This window comes from Indicator indicator, chromosome Z (genome assembly GCF_027791375.1).
Source record: "Indicator indicator isolate 239-I01 chromosome Z, UM_Iind_1.1, whole genome shotgun sequence".
In the NCBI taxonomy this organism is placed as follows: domain Eukaryota; kingdom Metazoa; phylum Chordata; class Aves; order Piciformes; family Indicatoridae; genus Indicator; species Indicator indicator.
Window position 1 is genome coordinate 11,237,355 of NC_072053.1, and position 23,211 is coordinate 11,260,565.

General features: G+C 37.5%; 1 protein-coding gene across 4 annotated transcripts in view; it reads left to right on the plus strand.

Moving 5' to 3' along the window:
- The window catches only part of SMAD2 (SMAD family member 2), a 40,371-nt gene extending 22,047 nt beyond the window's left edge, over positions 1–18,324 (plus strand). Inside the window, exons 2-10 of one of the 4 annotated variants that reach the window (XM_054397964.1) lie at positions 4,440–4,529; positions 5,671–5,864; positions 6,367–6,501; positions 9,643–9,717; positions 10,979–11,032; positions 12,081–12,293; positions 14,031–14,168; positions 14,309–14,453; positions 17,910–18,324. In XM_054397964.1, coding sequence (XP_054253939.1) covers positions 4,440–4,529; positions 5,671–5,864; positions 6,367–6,501; positions 9,643–9,717; positions 10,979–11,032; positions 12,081–12,293; positions 14,031–14,168; positions 14,309–14,453; positions 17,910–18,033 — 1,168 coding nt within the window. In that variant the 3' untranslated portion in view covers positions 18,034–18,324. The remainder of the gene's footprint in view (positions 1–4,439; positions 4,530–5,670; positions 5,865–6,366; positions 6,502–9,642; positions 9,718–10,978; positions 11,033–12,080; positions 12,294–14,030; positions 14,169–14,308; positions 14,454–17,909) is intronic. The other 3 variants (XM_054397965.1, XM_054397967.1, XM_054397966.1) reach the window with 3 other exon arrangements.
- Positions 18,325–23,211: the final 4,887 nt, after the last annotated feature.

The following is a 23,211-nucleotide window of genomic DNA, read 5'->3' on the forward strand; positions in this document are numbered from 1 at the left end:
GGAAAGGCTCCAACCAAAGCAGCTTAAATTCCACCTAGTAATAACTTGTCTGACCTTTTCTTCACTGTATCAGTCCTCTGGTCATTCCCAAGATAGGAACTGGGGGACTGAGTTGTCCCACTTCTAGCGTATAGCAACTTAACCAGATGTCTGATAGATTTGGCTTTTACTTAAGAATCTCAGGGTGTCAAAAAGTAGTTGCTACTCCTTGCAAGTATCCTTTGTGCATTTCTCTTTTCTTTAGGAAAGAGTTTTCTTTTACTAAGACTTGAAAACACTGGGCATACTGAGCCAATTTGAATGCTTTATATCCCTGAAGTCCCTTGTAATAAATTCCCTTATTTTGTGAGGTCTGCAAATGTAGCAATCCAGTATTCAAGTAAGCTTGCTTTGGGAGTGCTTGAGGCCACAGAACATGGTGATTTGATAATCTAAGATAGTGTTGAAAAGATAAAAATATTAGCTTTTGTATTATTGACCTCATTTCTATCAGCAGACAAATTGTTTTCAGAACAGCAGTGAAAATGATCCTTGGAATAAAAGTGCCTGCTGTAGTGGGAAGAAGCTTATTGGCTTTAAGCTTGTATTTTGGAGTGTATTTAAGTGATGTCTACACAGGAAAGATTTAAGTACAGGTTGGGTGCAGAAACTAGATTGTTTTGGAAACAATGATAGCTTAACACTGCTGAGTGCACAGTGAGTTCAAAACGAAAACTACTTCTTTGGTAAAAGAGGAAGCCTGAAGCCCACTACTAGACTTCAGTTGGAGGGCAGTCTACTAATGGTGAGATGGTGACATTTCTTGGCTGCCTGTCTTCTAATAAATTAAAAATGCCTGAGAATGTTCCCAGGCACTATGGTCAACTGGTTTAGGACTACCTCATCTATGCTTCTAAGTTCATAGCTTCCAGGACAGGGTGGCTACATCTGAACTGCCCAGTATGGATGCTCTCAGACGTCTGAGAATTGTGTGCGAGAACAGTAACTGGTGTGACCCAGTGCTGGGATACATCCTAGCTGCTTTCTGTCATACATGTTTAAATTCCAGGACCTGGGAATGTTTCCAGAAAAGACTTTAACTTAAGAGTATAGATATTAGTCCATGATTCTTCTAAATTCTTTATGCAGTAAACATAGAAGGACCCTTCAGATCATAAGGGGTTTAGAATGCTTCAGAAAGGTAGGTTTAGGAGAGAATGCCTCATATATATTTTGGGTCATAAATTCTGTATTTCACGGAGGGGGAGCGGGAAAAAACAACAAAACCAAACAACCAACCACCAACCAAACCTGTAGTTCCTGTCTCCATTTTTAGTTGGTTGTTGTTGGTTGGTTGGTTGTGAGTTTTGTTTTGGTTTTGGTTTGGTTTGTTTTACGATGGTTTTAAGTGGTTGTTTAAACATCTTTCAGAATGCAGCTACCTTTCAGGTCACCATTTTCTGGGGTGAGTGGGCAAGTCTACCTTCCATGAGGCTATTGCATATGAATAAACATACTGTGGCCTTTCATGGCCACATCACTGTGCTGTGTATCAACTATGCCTTTTATGGTTTTGTGGAATTTCATTCTGCTTCAGTGTCCATGCATGTGAACATTAGGAGAGCCCTAAGACTGTGTGATTGAAGTGGTGGGGAGGTGGTCTTCCATTTCTTTCCTAGGCAGTGGGGTTTTTGTTGTGTTTTGTGAGCAGAAGTGTAGGGAGAATACTTAATTTCCCCAATTATTTCTTCCAGTGAACAGTAAAAGCTGTGTTGAGTGGACTTTATTGGCCATCAAGGATGAATTCCTGGAGGCTCTTTGGTGTATGATTGTGGATTATTTGAGTTGGAATATACACTGTTAGTATAGATGAACCAGTAAAACATGGATATTTATCCCAGCTGTAAGCATGTGTGCATTCTGTAGACTGCATATTATGTAAGCTCCTGAATATCAGAGCAGCTGCATTCTTACAACTTTTGTGGTACCTCATGGCCTGCTCTCCCTCCATGGTGTCCCGAGTTTGGTTGCAATCTATGGCTCCATTGCATTCACTTCAGGATATAGTTTGTTTTTCTGTAGGTTGTGGAATATGCTGTCAACTTTTTGATAGTTTGAATATTTATAGAGGGAAGAGGTTAGCAATGAAGTGACTATTCCTATTCACTGCTTTGTTCAGAGATTGTGCAATTTCACTTTTGCATGTGGTGTCTTGGAAGTCTTGTGAAATAAATGTGTTGCATGTCATACTTCTATCAGTGATGTACCCCACAATTTTGGAAACATGTAATCTGTGTGACTGCATCAGCTTTGGAGAGCTGCTTTGTAGAAAGATCTATTGCTCAAAGGTAGTAAGCTGTCAGAACTGATTATGTCAATTAATATGTAGCAGACTTTGTGTTTGTTGATCATTCTTCTAATTTAATGTGTGATGATCTGTCTTACTAGCAGTAGTGCATATTTAAGGACACAGTACAGTGCAGGGATGCTCCCTGGTGTCATAGGCTAGCTTCAGGGTAACTATTTCAATCCTTACACAGCTTCCAGTAGCTCCCCATCCTGAAGGTGTCTTTAAGAATATAGAAAAGAGAAGCTGCAGTCTTTACTGATGCAGTGTACCTCTTTAGGTCACTCTTTCTAGAGAACTACCCCTGTCTGAGATGAATGTAACTTGTTAATGACAATTTGCTCTTTTCAAGAGCTGGGTGTATGTCACAGAATGGACCTGCCTTTGCATGTGCTTCTCTGCTGCTCTCTATTAGGCAAAAAGTTGTCCAGTGCAGAAGTTTACTTGCATCCATAATCAGTAAAATGTCAAAGACCATATTTTATTTAACTTTTTTTTTAAGTAAATGCATGCTGTTGCCCAAAAATCACTCTCTTGCTCCTCCCTTGCAGGGCTTCTGTAGCTTCACAGTGAATAGAACTGATCTCTCTGAGAAGTAACTCTGAAGAACAAATTTTCAGTACCTCTGTTCTGTGGTTGGATAGCCAATTTATTGTTGTAGATTCTTGCACACATGGATTCCTGCATTACATGGATGCTTCAGCCTCTCTGAGATGCCATTAGAAATGAGGCCTGTGGGACACGCAAGAAGGGAATGATCGATTCATTCTTTCTGTACCCCACAGTTATTTTTTACTGAAGTCTCCATGGAATTGGGATGATTTTCAGCCCTAGAAGCAGCTTTAAGTACAGTGTTGTAGTGTGCTTTTGTTTCATAACACTGATAATTTTTTTTCCTAGTTAGGGAGGAGAAATAAAAATACCTACCTCGTTTCTCTTGCCTTGAGGACTCAGTCTAAACTTTTATCAGCTAAGTTTAGTAGTTTAAATTTAAGTTGCAATACCTATATTTCAAACGAAGAGTTTGGAGAACTTGGATTCTTTTCTTTCTGTTGCAACTTCGCAGAGGCTGTTATCTTCAAGGTAATGTAGCAGCCAGCCAAACTTCAGGCTTTGTAATTAAGACATGGAGATGTAAGTTGCTTGTGAACCAAAAAATCTTTTATGAGGTGTGAAGCCTAGTTTTGTGTCACTTACATAAAATAGATTGTTTTCAGTGGTCACAGAGCAAGTCTGTGACAGAGCTGAGCTGAGATTTCTGCTTCTGAAACTGCTGCCAATTTACAAGCTCATGCTGTTTTCTTACTTTGCTTCAGTGTGCTGCTGACTTTGTTTGGGCCTATGGCTGAAGGCTCCCTCTGTTTGCTGTTGTGATCTTGTCATTGAATTGGTTTGGTAAAGAATTAGTTCTCTCCTTTCCTCCCACTGAATTTAGCAATTAAGGTGGTGTTATTCTACAGCTAAGTCTTAAAATACCATACTGTAAAACTGTGTTAAATATTCTGTGTTGTGTATGCAAGTGAAAGAATACTTAGTTCTTTAACCAGAGTATAGAAAGCAGCAGTATCAGCTGCAATGTGCTTTTCTCCAGTCTGCATTTTGCTGTTTTGGGAAAAGCAGCAAATGTATATGGAGAATGAGATTAATGCTTAAGTGGTGGTACCTGAAATTTAGATTGTGATGTTCAGTTTTTTTTCTCATGGTCTTTGTTTGAAGCTGAAGTCTTACAGAAGCTTATGTGTAAAAACAAACAAAAACAAAAAAACCAATCCCAGAAACTACCCTTTAAAATTGAATTTCAAGAGCTAGACTGAGGAAGTTTTGCCTGTTTTAAGGAACATTACAACTGTATTGAATACTTAAAACCAGAGAACTTGTTCATGTTTTAGAAACATTATCATTTACCTTTAATCACATGTTCCATTTTGATAGCCTCCTTCATATAGAAAATATAGCATGAGATGTCAGTTTAAATGCGAGTCTAACAATGCTCTATCTTCTATGTGAAAGGAAGTATTCTGTACATTTCTCCATGTTTGACATCATGGTGTTTTGAATAACCATGTTCCATATTCATATCAATTTTTTGTTTTTGTTTTCAATTTATGCACAGCACTTGCTCTGAAATTTGGGGACTGAGTACACCAAACACGATAGATCAGTGGGATACTACAGGCCTTTACAGCTTCTCTGAACAAACCAGGTGAATATTCTGCCCTCTCTCGCATCATAGAAATCCTGTGGGAGGGATTGGCTTTGGAGGGTCTGTAAGGGGATGCTTTACCTGTAAAATAGACTAAAATGCTTCCTAGGCCTCTCATGGTACAGCATTTTAAAATATTTGCTTGCCAGTGTAGAAACCCAAGTGTTCTCAGCTGATGTTTTGACCAATGAAACTCTAATTCTGGAATACTCCTTTTTCACACCAGTGCTATTGAAAGAATGGGAAGAATTGTTAAAATGCGATTTCTGTGATTTGGTATTTATATTAACAAAGTTGGGATACTTAATTCTTTAGACCTAATCTTACAAAGTGTTAAAACTGCTTTGTATGCCACAAGCTTTCAGGTAAATCTTGCTAATTGGTTTAGATATGAGCTACTGAAGAATTGTTTGTAAATTCTCCAGTAGTTAATGGTGGGCAATTCTAAACAGGGTGTTTATTTTTTCATGTCACATTACTTGATTTGTGTATTGAGGTTTGTCTCCCATCCCATGACAGTCATAAACATCTGCATTTGTGTAAGCATATGCAGTCTGTCTTAAAACTAGCAAAACATTTTCAGCTGGTAGCAAGGCAGATGAAGTCAATAAGATAAACCGTACAGCCCTCACAAGATGTGCATTCATGTCTTTTTTTGAATTAGTTATACTGCCATGTGGATCACTTGTGCAGCTGACTGCTTATAGGCTTATTTGTAGTCTTGTGGGAATTCTTATGCATAAAGCCATAAGGCATCCATGCCACAGCAAAGTCTTGAGGTTTAGCAGTGGGACCAACTGTGTGATTTATTTGGTTGGTTTTTTAACCACTGTCATCTGCATTTAAAAAATGTATATGAAGCAAGCATCCTAAATACTTGGTTGGAGGTAAAGTGGCTTTTAATGAACTCTAAATTCACTGGCAATAATTTGAGCAGCTCAAAAGCGAGTTAAGACACTGCTTGATACCGTCATTTTTATCACATTTGAAGCCTTTTAACAAGAGTATAAATGTCACTAACAGTGTCAGACCTCTGAATTCTGAGAACTAAACTATTCATCCCATGTATGTACACTGTTGCTCGAGCTATTAAGAGACAGCATGTAGTCTGTAAATATTTATCAACATCTTTCCCCTGTAGATCACTCGATGGCCGTCTGCAGGTATCTCATCGTAAAGGATTGCCACATGTTATTTACTGTCGTTTGTGGCGCTGGCCAGATCTTCACAGTCACCATGAACTTAAGGCAATTGAAAACTGTGAATATGCTTTTAATCTTAAAAAGGATGAAGTGTGTGTAAACCCTTACCACTACCAGAGAGTGGAGACACCAGGTAGGAATACTTGCTTCTGACTTTCTGTAGCAGCATCTGTATGTACTTGCTCTCAGCACAATGTTTTAAATGAAAAATAGGGAAAGACAATGCTTTTCTGTGCCAAAAGTACAAGATTCTCAGAAATAAAATTTTTGAAGATACCATCCCCTGCAAGTTTTTAATAGTAAAGATACTGAAAAATCTTTACAAATGTGTTGACTATTTATAGTCAACAGCCTGTTTATACACTTCATTGCTGCTAGCAGTTTCCAGCTAAGTATGGTCCAGACCAAAAAGGAGAATAAAGATGACTTACCTTTGCTACTGTGAAATAGTCAGCACCTCAGGAATCAAATTCTTCTAGTAACTATCAGTACAATTGCAGTATTGACAATACTGAGAATCAGAAAATTTCAAAATATTTATTGTGGGATGGTTTCAATATCTTGTTTAATTCTTATTTTAGCTCATAGTTTATATTATGAGAGTCTTACTAATGCTTTGAATTTTGCTTTCCCAGTCTTGCCTCCTGTACTAGTGCCACGGCACACTGAGATTCTAACAGAGCTTCCTCCTCTTGATGACTATACCCATTCCATTCCTGAAAACACTAACTTTCCAGCTGGAATTGAACCACAGAGCAATTACATACCAGGTATTTTCTTAACTCCCATTGCAAACAGTACACTTAACTTTGTGTCACTGGAACGAAGATGATAATTTCATCCTCCTTAGTGATCAAATTAATTGGAGGATGCACCAATAAACTAAATCTAGTTGATTTCATGTTTTAATTTCAGTGGAAATACCTGTTGTTTCCAGAACATAGTCATTTGGGAAACTCCGTTGCTGTAGTTTCACGATAGCCTACTTGATTTCAGCAGCTTTTTTTTTTTTTTTTTAAAGATTCAAGATGTTGAGTCCAAAGTAGACCTTCATTCCATGCATTAAGTCTGTTTTACAAACACATAGGGTCTCCAAAATACTATGCTGGAGATTAGTAAACTGCTGCTCATTCTCACCACATGTAGGATGTGGAGAAAACCTGCAAGCTGGAAAACAGTGACTTAAAAAGTGTTTTAATCTGTACTTTACAATTGATCAGGGTCTGATTTGTGTATTTAACTATTGTGTGCATACAGTTTTGCCTTTTTTATATGAAAGGACAACCTAACTATTGAATTCTTGGAGAATTCCTCCTACCCTCATTGGTTTCTTCCCCACCCCAAAAGAAATACCAAGGTTAATGTGCTACAGTACAGCCAAAAGCCTGTACCCTTATTGAAACAAAATTAGTGACCTTTGTTTTCTGCCTCAACTTCCTGTTTCCTCTCTCTTCAGGAAGTTGCCTAGAATGTAAAACCAAGTAAAGCAGCTGAAATTTTCTCATAAGTGTTTAATGCAGCTATATTACAGACAGGGTGGAAGTTCAGATCTGGACTCTCAAGGAATAAGATGACTGTCTTGCAATTCAGATATGTGCAACGTGCAAACTGCACGTGTATGTCTTAAAATGGATCTTGCTTGTTTGCTTTAAATACATACAAGAACTGAAATGGCACACAAAAAAAGTTCGATCAAGTTGATCTCATGTTTAATTGTCACATTTGTTACCACCTAGGGACAGCGTGTTCTTAAGAGCAATATTAGGTGCTAAAAGTTGGAAGTTTTTTTTTTCTTAATTTATACATGCCTTTTTGACTCAGTCTGAGGGATTCTGTTCACGTTTGCAAGCAACTTACTGGAAAGACACCTTTTGAAAATCCAGTGCTATGGAAATGAGCTAAAGCAACTAGGTAGTTATTTGTGGGAAGTCTTGTTGAAGGTTATTTGTGGGTATTCACATGATCTTCAAGCGTTTATGCAGCCGACCGCACCTTGACTCCTTCCCTTTGTCACTCACACCTTTGTGTTACATTTATATTATAGCATCTTTAGTTGACTGTGCCAACTTGATCTTGCATATTTAGCTAGGTTCTGATAAATCTTGTGTGTCTTGGCTACCTGCTACAGACAGCCATTTTCTTTAGCAGTAGGCCAGACTACCAGCTGTGGTTGTACAGCAATACTCTCTTAGTACTGGGTCCATAGAGAGGTGGAGTTCACCTGCAGTTGGAAAGATGACAGTTGTGAAGTTACTAGATGGCCTTTGGGGTACTATATGTTCCCTTTCAGGCTATGCTGAGATGCATTGCCCAAACTTCTGGCAGCATTCAGGGTCTCCTAGGAATTTTTTTAGTGCTGCTCTTCAGCGTTTATTTCCACCTAAAATGGTGCTCAACCTCTGATCCTAAACCAGTATTAATAGTACTAGGTGGAGGAAATCATCTCTGTCAGGCAGAGACTAGATATAGAAAATAATCTGTGCCAAGGAGCCTAGTTTAGCAACTGGAAACAGGAGATGTGAGTTGGATTGGAAATGGTTATTAACCTTTTACTGTGGCTGTGGGTTTAACTATAATAAATTATTTGAGATGGGTGGAGTCCGCTTTATCACAATGAATCCTATAAAGTGCTGTTAATTATTTCCCTTCCTTTTCTATTCTCACTCAAATTTTGTCACATCTATCTTTAGCACACTAGTTTTACAGAATGCACCAAAGATACAATTCTTTAGATTCATTTTTATTTCATCAGGTTGCTATTTAATCACTTAATCTAGCTTCCTCTCACTGACTTCTTTCTGATCTCACTATATTGCTGGAAATCTCAGACAATACTTGTTGTAATTTTAATTATTAAGCAAAGGGCTTTATCTTTACATTTCTTCTGTTTGGTAGTAATATAATTAAACATATTCAATCCTTCAGATGTCTCAGAGACAGTTCTAAGGTGATCGTAGAGATAGCTTCAAACACTTTCACTACAGAAATCCAGGTTTTTGCCTTTAATGAATAGGAAAAGACATTTGCCTAGTTGAAGGAAAATTATTTCCTGAAACACAGTTGGTTAACTCATTATCTGGATTACAAAGCCCACTTTGAATGGAGAAAAGAAACAACTGTACTCTTCTGGGTTTTGAAGATATGTCTGTGGAATTAGACATAGTTTCTGGTCTCAGAATGCATCAGACTTGTTGCCGAGTTTACTTTAGTCTGTGAAACTCCATCCTTAAAGCTGGTTAAAAGAATAAATGATAATTTTAATAGTCATTGGAAGTATTAATGAAAATAGAGCTTGTGCAGTGTAGTTAGACAATAGAGTTATCATTATTGAGTGAAATCAACTGTTGGGTATTAAAGAAAAATGAATTTGAGGACTGAACTGGAAAACAACTTTTAGGTATCTGATCTGATGGTTATACTACATAAAGACAGCCTTTTTTTCTTTTAAGTCACCAGATGTTTTTTTCATTTATAATTCTTCTAAAATATGAAAGCTGTTGATCATAATTGCAAAATTGTTACTCATAGAGAAAATATCTTGTCTTAAATGGAACGAACAAGGATTATCTGCTAATCATCTATCATCTTTGAGCAATTATCTGGCATACAGGAGATTATATGTTTTACATAAACAGTAAGGCAGGTAATGGGTTTGAAGTCCTACTGGCAGGAAATAGGGACAGCAAAATGAAATTCTAATTTAATATTCTGGTACCATTTAAGCTCATGAAGGTATGAGGACAAAACCACAAATGCTAAATCTTACAAATTATACCAATTATTGAAATAGTAGATGGGAGTGTCTTTATTTTTGGCTTTGGGTTGGGGTATTTTTTATTTGTTGGTTGGTGTTTTGTTTTGTTTTTTTCCTGGTTTTGTTTTGGTTTTCTTTGTTGTTTTTTTTTTTACAGAAACACCGCCTCCAGGGTATATCAGTGAAGATGGAGAAACTAGTGACCAACAGTTGAACCAAAGCATGGATACAGGTAAGAATTTGTTTTTCAGTGCATTGAGGACTTGGGATTACTTAGGCAGTAGCATTAATTCAGCTCAAATATTGATAGCGGTAGCACACTCTACAACCAGGTTTTCTGCTTAAAGTATCATTTCAGTCTTTTGTGAACAAAATTACTTTTTTGCTAGGAGAACGCTTTTAAAACATTCTGTCTCGTATTAAGAACATGCCATTTGTTTTGTAACAAAAGTATACAGATCTAAGCCTTCAGTAAAAGGCCTTAAAATGGGTTTTAATAGGTAACTAGTTTCAGCCTACCACTAACTTTGTCTCCTAGAAACAGATTCGTTGAAGCACAGTATCTGTTGGCCTGAAGAAGTTACAGAAATGCTGCCACTTGGGAACATCTCTGTTAACACTGACCTTACTACTTCTGTCATGTTTAAAATAAATTACTGTATGGAACGCTCTGCTGAAACAGTAGCAGAAACATCAAGCATTTGTGCCTTTATGAAAAGGTTTCTGGATAATCTGGTTATCCTTATATTTGGCTAAAGCACAGTTAATGTGCGGGATTAGAATCTCCTGCTGTGTGCTGGCAGACTGGACTGTGTATTTGCCTTGCTAATGTTAGCAACCTTTTTCACTTAACTGCAGTCAACTGCTCTAGCTTTTTGAAAAGCTGCAACTTTTTCACACTGTATGGCAATAGTTACCTTGATTTAAAAGGTGTGACATCAGCAAACCTTGTAGGAATAATTCTGTACAAAGCCCTTCTGTATTTTGCCTACCAGTGGACAAACTTTGTTGGAAAGCTCATGTTTTTCAGAGTTGTTTCCTTCCTTCTTCCAGGAAAGAGTCATTTAAATCCAGCTTGTTCTTTTCTAGAGATAAATCCTGTCTTTTCAGAATAGAGAGGTAATATCCTGATCATCTCATCCACTTTTTCTTAGCTGCCTCTTTTTTTTTTTCCCACTGAATTTGGGAAGAAGTTGCTACCCTCCCACTGGTGAAGTTACTTTCAGAGTGTGCATGAAGTGAGAACTCTGCCAAACACAATACTAAGATGTTAATTGAGTCTTTGGGAGAAGGTTAGTTTGCCAGGTGTCCAGAAAGTTAAATATAATCTTAATTCAGAATAAACATTTTACATACTGTAAAATTAGTTGCAGTATATCTGAGGTTTCTCATTCCACAGAATTATAATGTAGAACTGTATCTATATAGTGGTCATACCTACACATCTGAAACAAGAATCATTTGCTCTGAAACAATCTGTATTGTTTCAACAGGATCTCCAGCAGAGCTGTCTCCTAGTACTCTCTCTCCAGTTAATCATAGCTTGGGTAAGCTGGAAATACTTTTAATTGTTTCTCTGTGTGGTGACTCTTCTTTGTATGTATAATTACATGAAAAATGAAAATGGATTTTAATAAAGTAAGAGTTGTATTAGGAAAAGGCTATTGGGTTGGCTTCCTGATGATAAACATAATAGGGCTCGGATAATAACTTCTTAATAACTAGTCTTATTTGTTTTAACTGTTGAGCATCTAGCAAAGAGAGAGAATTATGTGATTGTATGCATGAACAGCATTTATAAAATAGTCTAAAAGATAGCGGCCTATCCATAGTGCTGCCTAGACTTGCTGTCTCCCTTGCCATGTGTATTGTGGTGCTTTTTTCATATTCTGTTTCATCTGTGACTGCAGCATGATTGTTGCTCCCACATTAGCTGTCCACCTGCTTTGGTCAGGTGCCACTCCTGTGTGTCTGTATAAATACCTCAGGAAGATCAGCTTCCCTTGGGTTTAAGGAATAGTGTCAGGATTTGACAGAAGAATGATCTTCCGAGTGCTGAGTAAGTAATTAGGTAGATAAAAGGGAAGTAGTAGCTTGAGGAAAAGCTGAAGATGCATAGGGGAGATACTGAGCTCCAGTAGGAGAGAGTAAAAGGAGCATAGAGCTGCTTTTATCTAAAGGAACAGTACAAAGATCTAGTGTAATACAAGGGAACATCATGTTAATATTTTTTCGTTTGCTTGAGTCAGTTGTTTGATAATCTTTTGTTTAACATTGCCAAAATGTTTGCAAGTTCCAAAAAGGCAAAAGAAATGTCTCAATGTCTGAAACTCACAGTAACATCAGTTTTGCTGAGCAAACTGCAAGTACTGAATGACAAGACCTGTGGTTAGATTAGATCAGCTCTTCTTCCCCTCTTCTTCCCTTGCATAGAATATTACATTCCATTCAGTTCACCAGCATAGATAAAAATTACAGCAAGCATAATATATTTTGAGACTACTGCTGTCATTTCTGTAAGAGGTAAATAGTAGGGCAGATAGCTTTCAGCCTCAAATTCTGTGTTAAGCTTATTTTTTAAAATTTTTTTTTTAGACTTGCAACCAGTTACTTACTCGGAGCCTGCATTTTGGTGTTCAATAGCGTATTATGAATTGAATCAAAGAGTGGGAGAAACCTTCCATGCATCACAGCCTTCCCTGACTGTAGATGGCTTTACAGATCCATCAAATTCAGAACGATTTTGTCTAGGTCTGCTTTCCAATGTAAACAGAAATGCTACAGTGGAAATGACAAGGCGACACATAGGTAAAAACATCTGATTTTTTTTTTAACTGCTTGGATTTCATTTTAGCCATTAAATTACCTGGAATGATCCAGGAAGGATGGGCAGATACGCATGTTGGGAACTTTTTACCCTTGTGCAGACAGCCATTCAACTTCTCTCTCTTGAAGTGTGCTGAGGAGAGCTTAGTCTCTCTTGCTGAGAACAGAATTGGAAAGACATGAGAGGTCACCACTTCTGAATCTGGGGAGAAATGTAGCAGCTTCTACCACAGCTAGCTGCAGTTGGGAAGAGGTACAGTGATGGCTGGAGCTGAAAGAAGCTGCCTTTCCTCAACCAGCAGTTACTAAGTCAGTGTCACCAGCAGTCACACAGCTGTGAAGCTGAGGGCGGCACAGGAGGAAGCCACTCAACTCTATGGGATTTCTCTTGCTTGCTTTGCTGTTTTCTGCCTTCCAGAAAGAGAAGCATCCTGAGGGGGCTGGTTTTTTGCTTTCAGGCTCCTCGTTGTACCACTTTGCCCAGGGTAGCATTTATAATCAGAGTTACTTATAATTGAAATGTAAGCTTTAATTACAAAATGTTGTCACGTTGCTTAGTTTATTCTGGTTCATAAAAGGTAGGATGGACATTAGCAGTACTTCTTGAGTTCTTTACAATGTCAAAAGCCACCATTGAGAACATGCTCTTTTGAGATGATTGAAGTCTTCATATTCTTTAGTGAAGAATATGGTTTTCCACAAGGTAGCATCTTGGCTTTGATAAACTTTTTTTTGGGGGGGGCGTTCTTCCCTGGATTCTTTTATTTAGAAATATAACAGCAATCACAAATTTTGTTATTACTTATTTTTATTTTTGAAAAAACGTTCAGTGTGTTTAATGGAGTGTTCCAAATCCTGCTATGCCAGATCCAAATGCTTGTCTAGTAAAATTTTAGGTATGCGTAAGCTATGCTTGTGCTGACTGATCAAAACGGTCAGTGATGAGGGCAAGTGAAAATGTGAGGAGCCTTCCCTTTTTTTATACAGAAGTTTGCCTTGTGTTCAAAAAATATTTTTAAAGAAAGGGAAGAGAAAATGTGGCCTTTGAAGTACCTGTTAATTATAAATAACTCTATTGGAGAGATCAGTTGTATAGTCTGCTAGAAATAACCACACATTTGCTCCCACTGAGAGAGAACATGATCACAATTTAAACATGAGTGATAGGATTTCTTAAGGGTAATTTTTTGTAACAGAGCTAAATGCAGTCCTGTGGGTTTTTGTCACAGTAGTGCAGAGAAGGGATATGCTGTGGGTTGTGAAATAGCGTGGGTGCAGGTAAGCAAAGACTGTTGAAGTGGCATACTTCTGTTTCCTGTTCTTGCCATAGTGGCTTGTGCCACTTCACCTACACTTTAATATTAGCACAAGCTTTGATTCTGTTCAATGTAATATTTCAGTTTTTAAGTGAAAGAGTTACTTAGTAATGAATACTGCTTTCTAACTTGTGTTTAGTTTCAAAACATAACACAATTCTATTTCTTGACCAAAAATTAGTCTGATTTTTCTTCAAATATGCTGTGTTTGTGAGAGAAAAATGCAAGTTAATTCTGTTCTGCTCCTGCTAAAACTGTTGGCTCAGCAGTATAGTCCTGTAGATAACTAGTTTCTCCTTCTTATGTAAAGATTAACCTTGTCCTTTTCTGGCCAAAATATTCGCTTATTTGTTAATTTGCATGGGTCATATCATAACTAGATGTCCTTTGAACTTTGCTGCAGGAAGAGGTGTACGTCTCTATTACATCGGTGGAGAAGTTTTTGCTGAGTGCTTAAGTGATAGTGCGATTTTTGTTCAGAGCCCCAACTGTAATCAAAGATATGGCTGGCATCCTGCAACTGTGTGCAAAATTCCACCAGGTGAGTAATCTACCAAAGGTATTGAGTAAAAATACCCAGTGAATGTCATTCATGATGCTTGCTTTCCTTTCCTTTCTTCATTTTGGGCCTCTGTGTAGCAGCCACGAATATTAATTGATTTTGACTCTTTTTTTTTATAGGATGCAATTTAAAAATCTTCAATAACCAAGAATTTGCTGCTCTTCTGGCTCAATCTGTGAATCAGGGTTTTGAAGCAGTTTATCAGCTTACTAGAATGTGTACCATAAGAATGAGTTTTGTTAAAGGATGGGGAGCTGAATACAGGTAAGCAAACACCTTTAGTTTTCAGTTTAACTTTTCGTCCTTCACTAGTACTCCATTTGCCTGGCATAAAAGCTGTATGTACAGGCTTCTTACTGTGATTTTAGATATGCTGTCTGCAAGCTGAAGCCATATTTTCCTTTTTCTCCCCCTCATCCTTTGAGCTCCCGAGTCACAAAGACCAGTAAACTGATTTTAGTAATGCATTGACGTCAACTGTTGAGCAATGAATGTCGTCAAAGTTCTGTTTCCTTGTTTGGTCCCACTTGCTTATTGTGGTGAAATCACTGACCACATCTAGAAGTTTCACAGTTCGTGCTGTAAGATTGTTTGTTGTTTGTTAGATGTACAGTCGTTTTGGTCTCTGTTCTGTATAGAATAGAATGAGATTGCTAGGTCATGGTGTGGGATGCACTTAGTGGTACCTAGTGGAAAGAATCGGAGTCACTTGAAGTGTATTCTGCAGAAGAAAACAACTGGAGAGCACACATAGCAAATACTTTGGAACATGTAATGGAAAAAACTTAGAGTAGTACAACTGTGTTTATATAATAAAACTGCTAAGAGGAGGATTTTGAGTGGAAAAATAGTCCTTTTGAGTAGATTCCAGCTGTATTTTCTGTTAACACAAATGAAGAGCTATACTTGAGAACAGTGCTTGTGTTGATTGTAATATGGGAATTGGGGAAGAAAGGGAATTGATTTTTAAGTTAGGAGTATAAAAGATTTCATTTTGAAGAGCCGGAAATGTGATTTTTAATCAAAGCCCTTAAAGCTCTCTAGAAATTGTCCACTGAAAGAATGAAGTCTGCCATATCAATACCTATTGCAATACATAATGATTTTTAAAAATGTATGTAATTTCTGAAGTTACAAGTTCTACTGTGAATTCTGGAGTTCTGATTCTTTTATCTGCTTTTGAAATACATGCAAATATCAGCATCAGTATGTTGGGAAGACTTTTTGGCTAAACAAAGCAAATTTTGTAAAAGCCTCATTAGATGGAATGAGAAATTTTGAGTAATGGAATAAATGCATATCTTTGTTACCAAGAGATACACAAGAAAGAATCAGGCTCAGCTTTAAAGAACTGTTGAGTATGGCTCAAAAGGGACATATATTCACTTATGCATAATTAAATATAGCATTCAAATCAGAATAGGACAAAGACTTAGTTGGATTCTATGGTGACAACTTGAGGTTAACAGAGTGTAAGTGCTGGGTTAAACCAATGGGGAGGCTTTTTGTAGAGTTATTTCTGAGTGGTAAGAATGTTAGTTGTTAATAGGCTATAAACTCCTCAGATCACAGGGCTGAAAAGGCTGCAGTGGAAATACAGCCAGAACAGCACAGAAACAGGTTACTGACATAATGCTGAACTAGTTTCTTTGCATCTCTGTTTAAGATGATACTAATAAATTATTGATGCACAGAACTTCAAAGCTACACTGCAGTTGTGATTACAGCAAGTTGCTCCTGCAAATACAACCTTGAATTTAAATGAATGTAGACTGTATTGTCAAAGTAGACCAGAAAACAGTGGAATCCAATCTCTTTAAAAATTTCATGCCTCGTTATAATGCCAAAAATGTTTCTTATAGAACAGGCTTTGACAAAGTCAAAGCATTAACTACATTTTAAGCACATGGCGTATGTGTATAAATGTTCAGCTATGGCAAGGTAGTAGATTTTATAAGCTTGGTAGACAAAGTAGCTTATAGCTTTTTGCTCAATACATGTTGGCTTGAACTGAACGACGGTGAAAGTTCAGACCAGCAGACAAGCGTTCATGTTTGTACAGGAACTCTCCAGGTCTGGAATCATCTTTTGAAGAAAGTTAAGTAGGGGTAATTACAGCAAAGATACATAGTGGTACATGAACTGGAAATCCATGAGTAGAAGAGGCTGAGTTTTAGCTTTGAGACAATTGCTAAGTGACTTGTCATTTTTTTGCCAGCATAGTGCCAGGCCAGGGTTTTTGGAAATAACAGGAATTTTGAGGAAATGTTGTAGAACTCATTGTAGAGGATATGACAGCAGTGGACTAATGAACTCCCTTCTTTGGGAAAGGATTTGAAACTAAATGAAACTGTTACCTGGAGTTTAGATTGTTCTTCTATTGGAGCCTATTGTTTTGGCTTAGTCAGTCAGGTCTGAAATAACAACGTGTTTTAGAATGCTGACAGAGCACAGACCCCAGGCCCTTTCCTCTAGAAAATGTGAAACTACATACAACTTTTGAAATTCATCCTCTCACTGGCTTAATTTTTCTGCCCTTTCAGTTCCTCTGTTTACATAAACAGATTTCCTTTAAAGCAAAGTGTTGCAATGCCAACAGTAAAAATAAAGGGGCTGGGTTTGTTCCTGACTAATCTGCTGTCTTTGAATCTTAATGCCTCCTTGCTTTCACTTTGGGATAGCTAGAATTACTAGGAGAAACTGGCTTAGCAACAGTAGTCTTGCCAGTCTAGTTAGGGAAAACTCCCATGCCTGGAGTGGGTACAGTGACATAACAGGATTTCTCAGGCAGAGTGTGTCCAATACTGATTACTTTGGAGATGAGAAGGAAGATTTTTGAATAGCAGGTCTCTGAAACAAGGATGTGTGGAAGAGTGAATGAAGATTTATAGTTGACAACCCTTCAGCTTAACTGAGGCTTTTTGTATAGTATTTAAGTAAGGGCTTCTGTTGTGGAAAATTATAGGCAGGTTTATATAAAAGGCAAGGAAAATACAATTTTTACTTGAATTGTTTGTGTGAAGATGTTACAGTACAAAACACATGTAGAAGTGTAAGATTACAGGAAATTGGAGATAAAGTTCCTTTGAGATAGCATCAGTTAGCACAGTTATAACTACACACTGTGTTTTGATGCAGCGTTTCTGACAACATCTCACAGTTTCCTTATACATCTATCTTGCAAATGGCTCCTAAAAGCCAAGCCTTATGATCACCATAGTATTGCACTGTTTGGCCACACTGGCAGTGCAGAGCCAGCTGTTTCTATTCTGTATTTATCAGTAGTTGTCTACAAAATTCAAATCCAGTTACGCATGCGAATTCTTTAAAGCTTAAGACGCAGCTGCACACGTCTATCTGTAATGCGAACACCACATTGGTTAGGCAATCTTCAGTTTTTAATTTCTTTTTAGAAGGTCAGGCTCTTGGTGTGACGCTTGAAGCAAATGCTGTAGTTTTTGTCATGTTGTCCAGAGCAGAATATTCTTGATGGATTGTGGACAAGCATGTAATTATTGGTGTCTTAGATGTGTGGTGGTTTTTTGTTGGTGTGTGTTTGGTTTTCAAAAACTGTCTGAAAAAAGCTTTGCAACAGCTAATGGTTGCAGATTTTTATCTTTCTGCATAGGTGGTGTGGATGGACACATACTTTGTTGTATGATGGACACCTTTATGTCAGGCAGAGCTGCTTTCTGACTTTCCCATTCTTTATTTCTCTAGGCGGCAAACAGTAACTAGCACTCCTTGCTGGATTGAGCTTCATCTGAATGGGCCTCTACAGTGGTTGGACAAAGTATTGACTCAGATGGGCTCCCCTTCAGTACGCTGCTCCAGCATGTCGTAAAACTCCTTCCTCCATTACCAGTGGGCTAAATACTGAGTCCAGTCAACAGACTTAACATAACAGCTTGTCTGTCATAGTATTTGTGTGTGGTCTCCATGAACTGTTTACTATCCAAAAAGGTTTTTAGAAAACGGAAAAAAAAAAAAGGAAAGAATAAAAAGAAAGACAGCACTTGAGGTCTCATTAATTAAAGCACCTTGTGGATTCTGTTTCCAATACTCTGATACTAGATGAAAATTTAGTGTATAGCAATGCCTTCTTCAGAAGGAAGAAGGAACAGTTCTAAAGACTCTTAATGGTGTTTTTATTGGGTATATAATTGAGTGTCCTAATGGTTTATCAATAACATGAATAGCTAAATATATGTACAGGCAATGTATCATGATCTCAAATATCACAGTAGTGTGCTGTTCAACATTTTAGTTCCCATAAATAGTTTTCTTCTTGATTGGACAAATCTCTGATTAAATTCCAAGACTCTACTCCTTTATTCTTTTATATTTTTTTATATAAGCAGGTTTTTGAGTTGTCCTAAACATAAAAAGCAGACTTTCCTTGTAGAAAAGCTTAACTTTTGCTGCCTTCTTAAAGAAAATCTCTCCATTGGAAGGGAAAGAAATGTCTAGAGATTCATCTGTAAAATCTTAAGACACTTTATATGCTTAATGGGGCCTAAAATGATTTCATATTACAAATTCCAAGTATCCATCGCACTAGGAGTCTACTTTTCCCTACCCACCTGAGTTTATGCTTCTCTTGCCAGTGGTATTGCTGGCTTTGATATAATTTTGAACTTTTTTTATACATTGGATTGTTGAAATCGGTGTTTTTTTTTTTTTTTCTCATGGAATGAGAATTTACTGTAATATTGGATACTGGACTAAGTATATAAGGTTATTGGCTTACCCCTTACATCTGTACTTTTTCATTAAACAGATGTAAAAATTGTGGGGTTTAGTTTTTTGGAGCCAAATACCTTGAAAATTTCTTTCCCAGGGTAAACTAGACTCTTCCTTATAGATTTTAAATAGATGCAGCTTCTTAATATATTTCAGTAACAGAATGTAAATTTCTGATCTGAGTGGCTTTGTATAGCTTACTTACTTACCAGATCATACGCATTCATTATGTCATAATGGGCCTTGTTATTAAAAGTAGTTGCTTCTGCAAAACCTCTAGGATAGTGGTTGCTGAGGTATGACCAGCGAAGGAGGACTTCTAGGTTCTTCATGACAGTGCATGTTATTGTGAACCCTTGGACACTACAGCTGCACCATATTAAAAATACTCTGAAGTATATTCTACAAATAAGTCTGGGTTCGGGAAGGGTTGGGAAACTGTATAGAAGGGTTATTCTGACTTGAAAAAATATACATCTTACTAACAATCTGTGATCTAGCTGTCTGTCATTCTTTTGTTGTTGTGGCAGTAGCAGGATTGCCTTTGTTTTTTCTCATTGTTTCATCCATTACACTAGTACTGTACTTTGTAAGTACAGCTAGTGATAACTTAGCTTTGAGAACAAAAATGTGGCCAGTGTTACAGCTTTTAATCAGTTGATTGAATTGATGATAGTGATGGGTATTTTTATGCCATAATGACTAGGGCATAGAAGCAATACCAAAAATCAAGCCTTGAAGAAATGGGCCAGACATCTTTAAAAAAAAAAATGGCAAAGCAGTTACCAGTTTGTACTAGTTTTACCAGTAGACTAATGTATTGGTAGAACTTGTGAACCTAAGAAATAAGCTTCTTGCGTGTTGCCTTTGCCTAATATGTGAATACACTAATAAAAGTTTTAATTCTCATGATGGTTGGGATTGTTTTATTAATTGCAGTACCTGTTTTCTGTTGGGTTGGTTGGAACAGTTTCTAACCTTCAAATAAATGACACAAGTGTCATGCATGTTGTGGCTGGAGAGGCGGTAGTTTAGACGTTAAAACCACTTTTTATGCAGCTGTTGTGGGGGATTTGGATCTGTGTGTATTTAATGATACAGGTTTCTATTCCAGATGGAGTGTATTAAAGCAGTTGTTTCACCTATGACGTGGTTAGATAAGAGCACCTTGTCTGGGTGAGAGAAGACTCCATTACATTTATTGAGCAGGTTGCAACTTGAATCAGTTGGGTGACCTAATTCTGTATGCTCTTCTACTGTGAATTTTTCTGTATTGTTGCAGTTACAGCAGTTTACTTTGCCTTGAACATTGTAATATCCTTGATTGTATCCAGTTTTGGGCTCCAAGTTATGTACAAGGACACTGCAAGATGTTCCATGGACCTGTGGTGCTGCCTGGTGCTGATTGATATGTGAAGCCACTTTTGACTTGTACAAAATATTCTCTCCTGCCATTACGATTTTATCCACAGCTTAGTAAAACAAGGGAACTTAACTGTATTTGAAATGTTTGCTTGCCTATATTTCATTTAAATGGCTTTGGCAGTTCTTGAGTAACTTTGACCTACTCTCATTTCTCAATCCAATGCCTTTCTGAGTTACTCCACTGCTGTTCTGCTCTTCCTGAAAATCTGACCAGTGCCTGCTCAAGCATAACAATGCAGAATGCTTCTGGTACATAAAGAATGTGATTTCATCCCTCTTCTCTTCTGCCAGTCAAATACATGTTCAGAGTACAAATGAGAAGCTTGAGGGTTTTTTGTTCTGGGGGTGGAGGGGGTTGTTCTTCGTTTGGTTTCGTTTGTGGTTGTTTGTTGTTGTTTTGTTTCTATTATTAAGTGGTTCTGTTAAATAAAATACTTACCAAGTAGGGAGTAATCAGCTGGAGATACTTGAAATATGGGTAGCCCACTGAATACTGAAGCTGGAAAAACTCTGTATGTAACTGTTGCCTTAAGTTTGGGCTGGGATTCTCTGTGCCTGGATTCTGATCTTTCTGTTGTCACTAGGCCTATATGAGCTTGATTTGATTTTTTTTTTTTTTTATACTGACAAAACCAAATAATCAAAAATCAGGAAATTGATGTAAACATCCCAGCCTAAAATGTATTTTTAATTGCCTTTTAGCAGCATAGATACACTGAGCTGACATGTCAGAACCTCTGAAAAAAACAAAACCTAGTTTCATTTAGAAGTTGTTCCAAGGCTGAGGCTTCAAGAACAATCTCAAATTCCTAGGCTCTTGCATATTTGAACTGTGAGACATTGATAGAAGAGCATGAATCCTATGTATTTCCTTCTTCTGTGCATTTTTCCTAAGTGGTAAGCTCTTTGCAACAGGAATTCCCTACTCCGGCATCTTGCACAGTCCTTGGCTTCCAGCTACTGTGATACAAACTTGGAATGTCATGAGAGCTGTGGTATTTTTTCGTATTTATCTAGAACATTGTGCTTAACCAGAACTTAACCTACTGGTTGCAGGCAAGTAAATACTTTAACTTCAAACTCCCCATATAATCAGGAGGGGGAGAGGTAAAGTCTGGATTTGGGACTATGACGCTCTCTGGTAGGGAGCCTGAGCTGTTGGCTGAGATGCCTGGTATAAAAACATAAAGTATGAATACATTAAAAGGTTCTTGGGTGCTGTCAAAGTAGTCAGCTTCAGATGTTTAGTAATAATAGCTTAAAGCTAATTTACATAGTGAAAATTAGAAATCACAACTACCATACTTCTAAGCTTTTTATTTTCATATGTCCAACTTGACTTTTCATGTTGGAAGTAGGAGGGTGTGAAGTTTGGGGGGCGGAGGGGGGAGCAGTGATAATCATCTGCAGCTCTAAATTGTTGGCACAGTGAACCCATGTTTTGTTTTAACCTTCAAACTTGTCATGCTTCATTGTGGTTACAGCTTTTTTTAGCATTGCAAACTGAAATTTTACTGCAGCTGGGTTTTGAGTTAAAATATTGTGAAATACAGGATTTCATTATACTCCACCCACACAGTGTTTTACTTGACTATGAAGCAGTGTTCCTTTTACCAAAACAAGCTTGATTGTAATCTAATTTTGGGGACACTAAAGCTTCACTACTGTCTCTGAAGTGTCAATAAAGTGTTCTGTCTAGCTAGAAAAAATTAGACGTACAGCAAGTAACACACCAGCTGTGTTAGGTAGTGCTTCTAGAAGGACCTGCTCAGGTAATTAAATTGCAACTGATCTGAAAGTGTGTATTATTATCAAGAAAATACTAATGAAATGTGTCTTTTCCAGACCACTTAAACTTGTCTAGTAAACAGCCATCCTAAAATGTGTTAATTGAGGCCATTTAAAAATAAACTTCAGTTATGTTGATTGCCTTTTCCATCTCTAAGGTTGGTGTTTCTTCTCTTGAAAGCACAGTTTGTGGAGTAAGTTTCTAGTACTAGATTGTCACAGCAACAAAAACTAGTATCCAGGCTTCAAAGCTGGGAACAGTCTTTGATGTTACATTAGCTGCTATTTCATTACTGTAATCAGGATTAAATCTAGCTAGTTGGCAGAAGAAAAATGAATGACAAATAGTGGATATGTAAAGATACTAGACCTTGATGCTCTTGATCCCTTTCCCCTGAATAGAAGATCTAGTCAGAATGGGTTCAGTAAAGCCCAGTTGCTTGTCTAGTGCCTTTTGGAACAGATTCCAAAGCAGCAGAAGGCATAGATGCTCCAGCTCTACTGTTTTTTTTTCCTTTGAATTTGCATCAAGGGAAGTTGATAAGAAGCTTCTGTCACTCTTTTTTTTTTTTAACAGCATCTAGATATTTTCTGATCTAAAGCTGTAGTGAGGTATTACAAAAATTTGGTTGCCTCATTAATTGAGTTTATGAGCAATATATACCTGAGGCTGCAAATTCTGTTTGATTTTAAAAGTTATCTTTGCTTTAAAGTTTTACTTGCCTTTCATTTTGAAGTGAAATTCCACAAACAGCAGTTGTGGCACCAAGCTTGGAAGATTATTAAACTTTGGTTGCCAGCACTTGCAGTTTTATCTTTGGGTAAAGGGGGTAGGTGCTGTCCTTCAGTTCTTACTTAGTCTGAGAGGAGTTGGGGTATGTGCTTGGTCACCTTTGATCAAGACAAGCAAGCTGGATCATCAAGCATGCAGGCAGCTTGACAAGAAACTAGAGTAGAGGCAGGTCAAGCTATAGAGCCATACTCTGGACCACAGATTTGCAGACTCCCCAGGTTTATTTGCCATACACTCCAAAGTCTTCTGAGATATGAAACAATTGAACAGGGA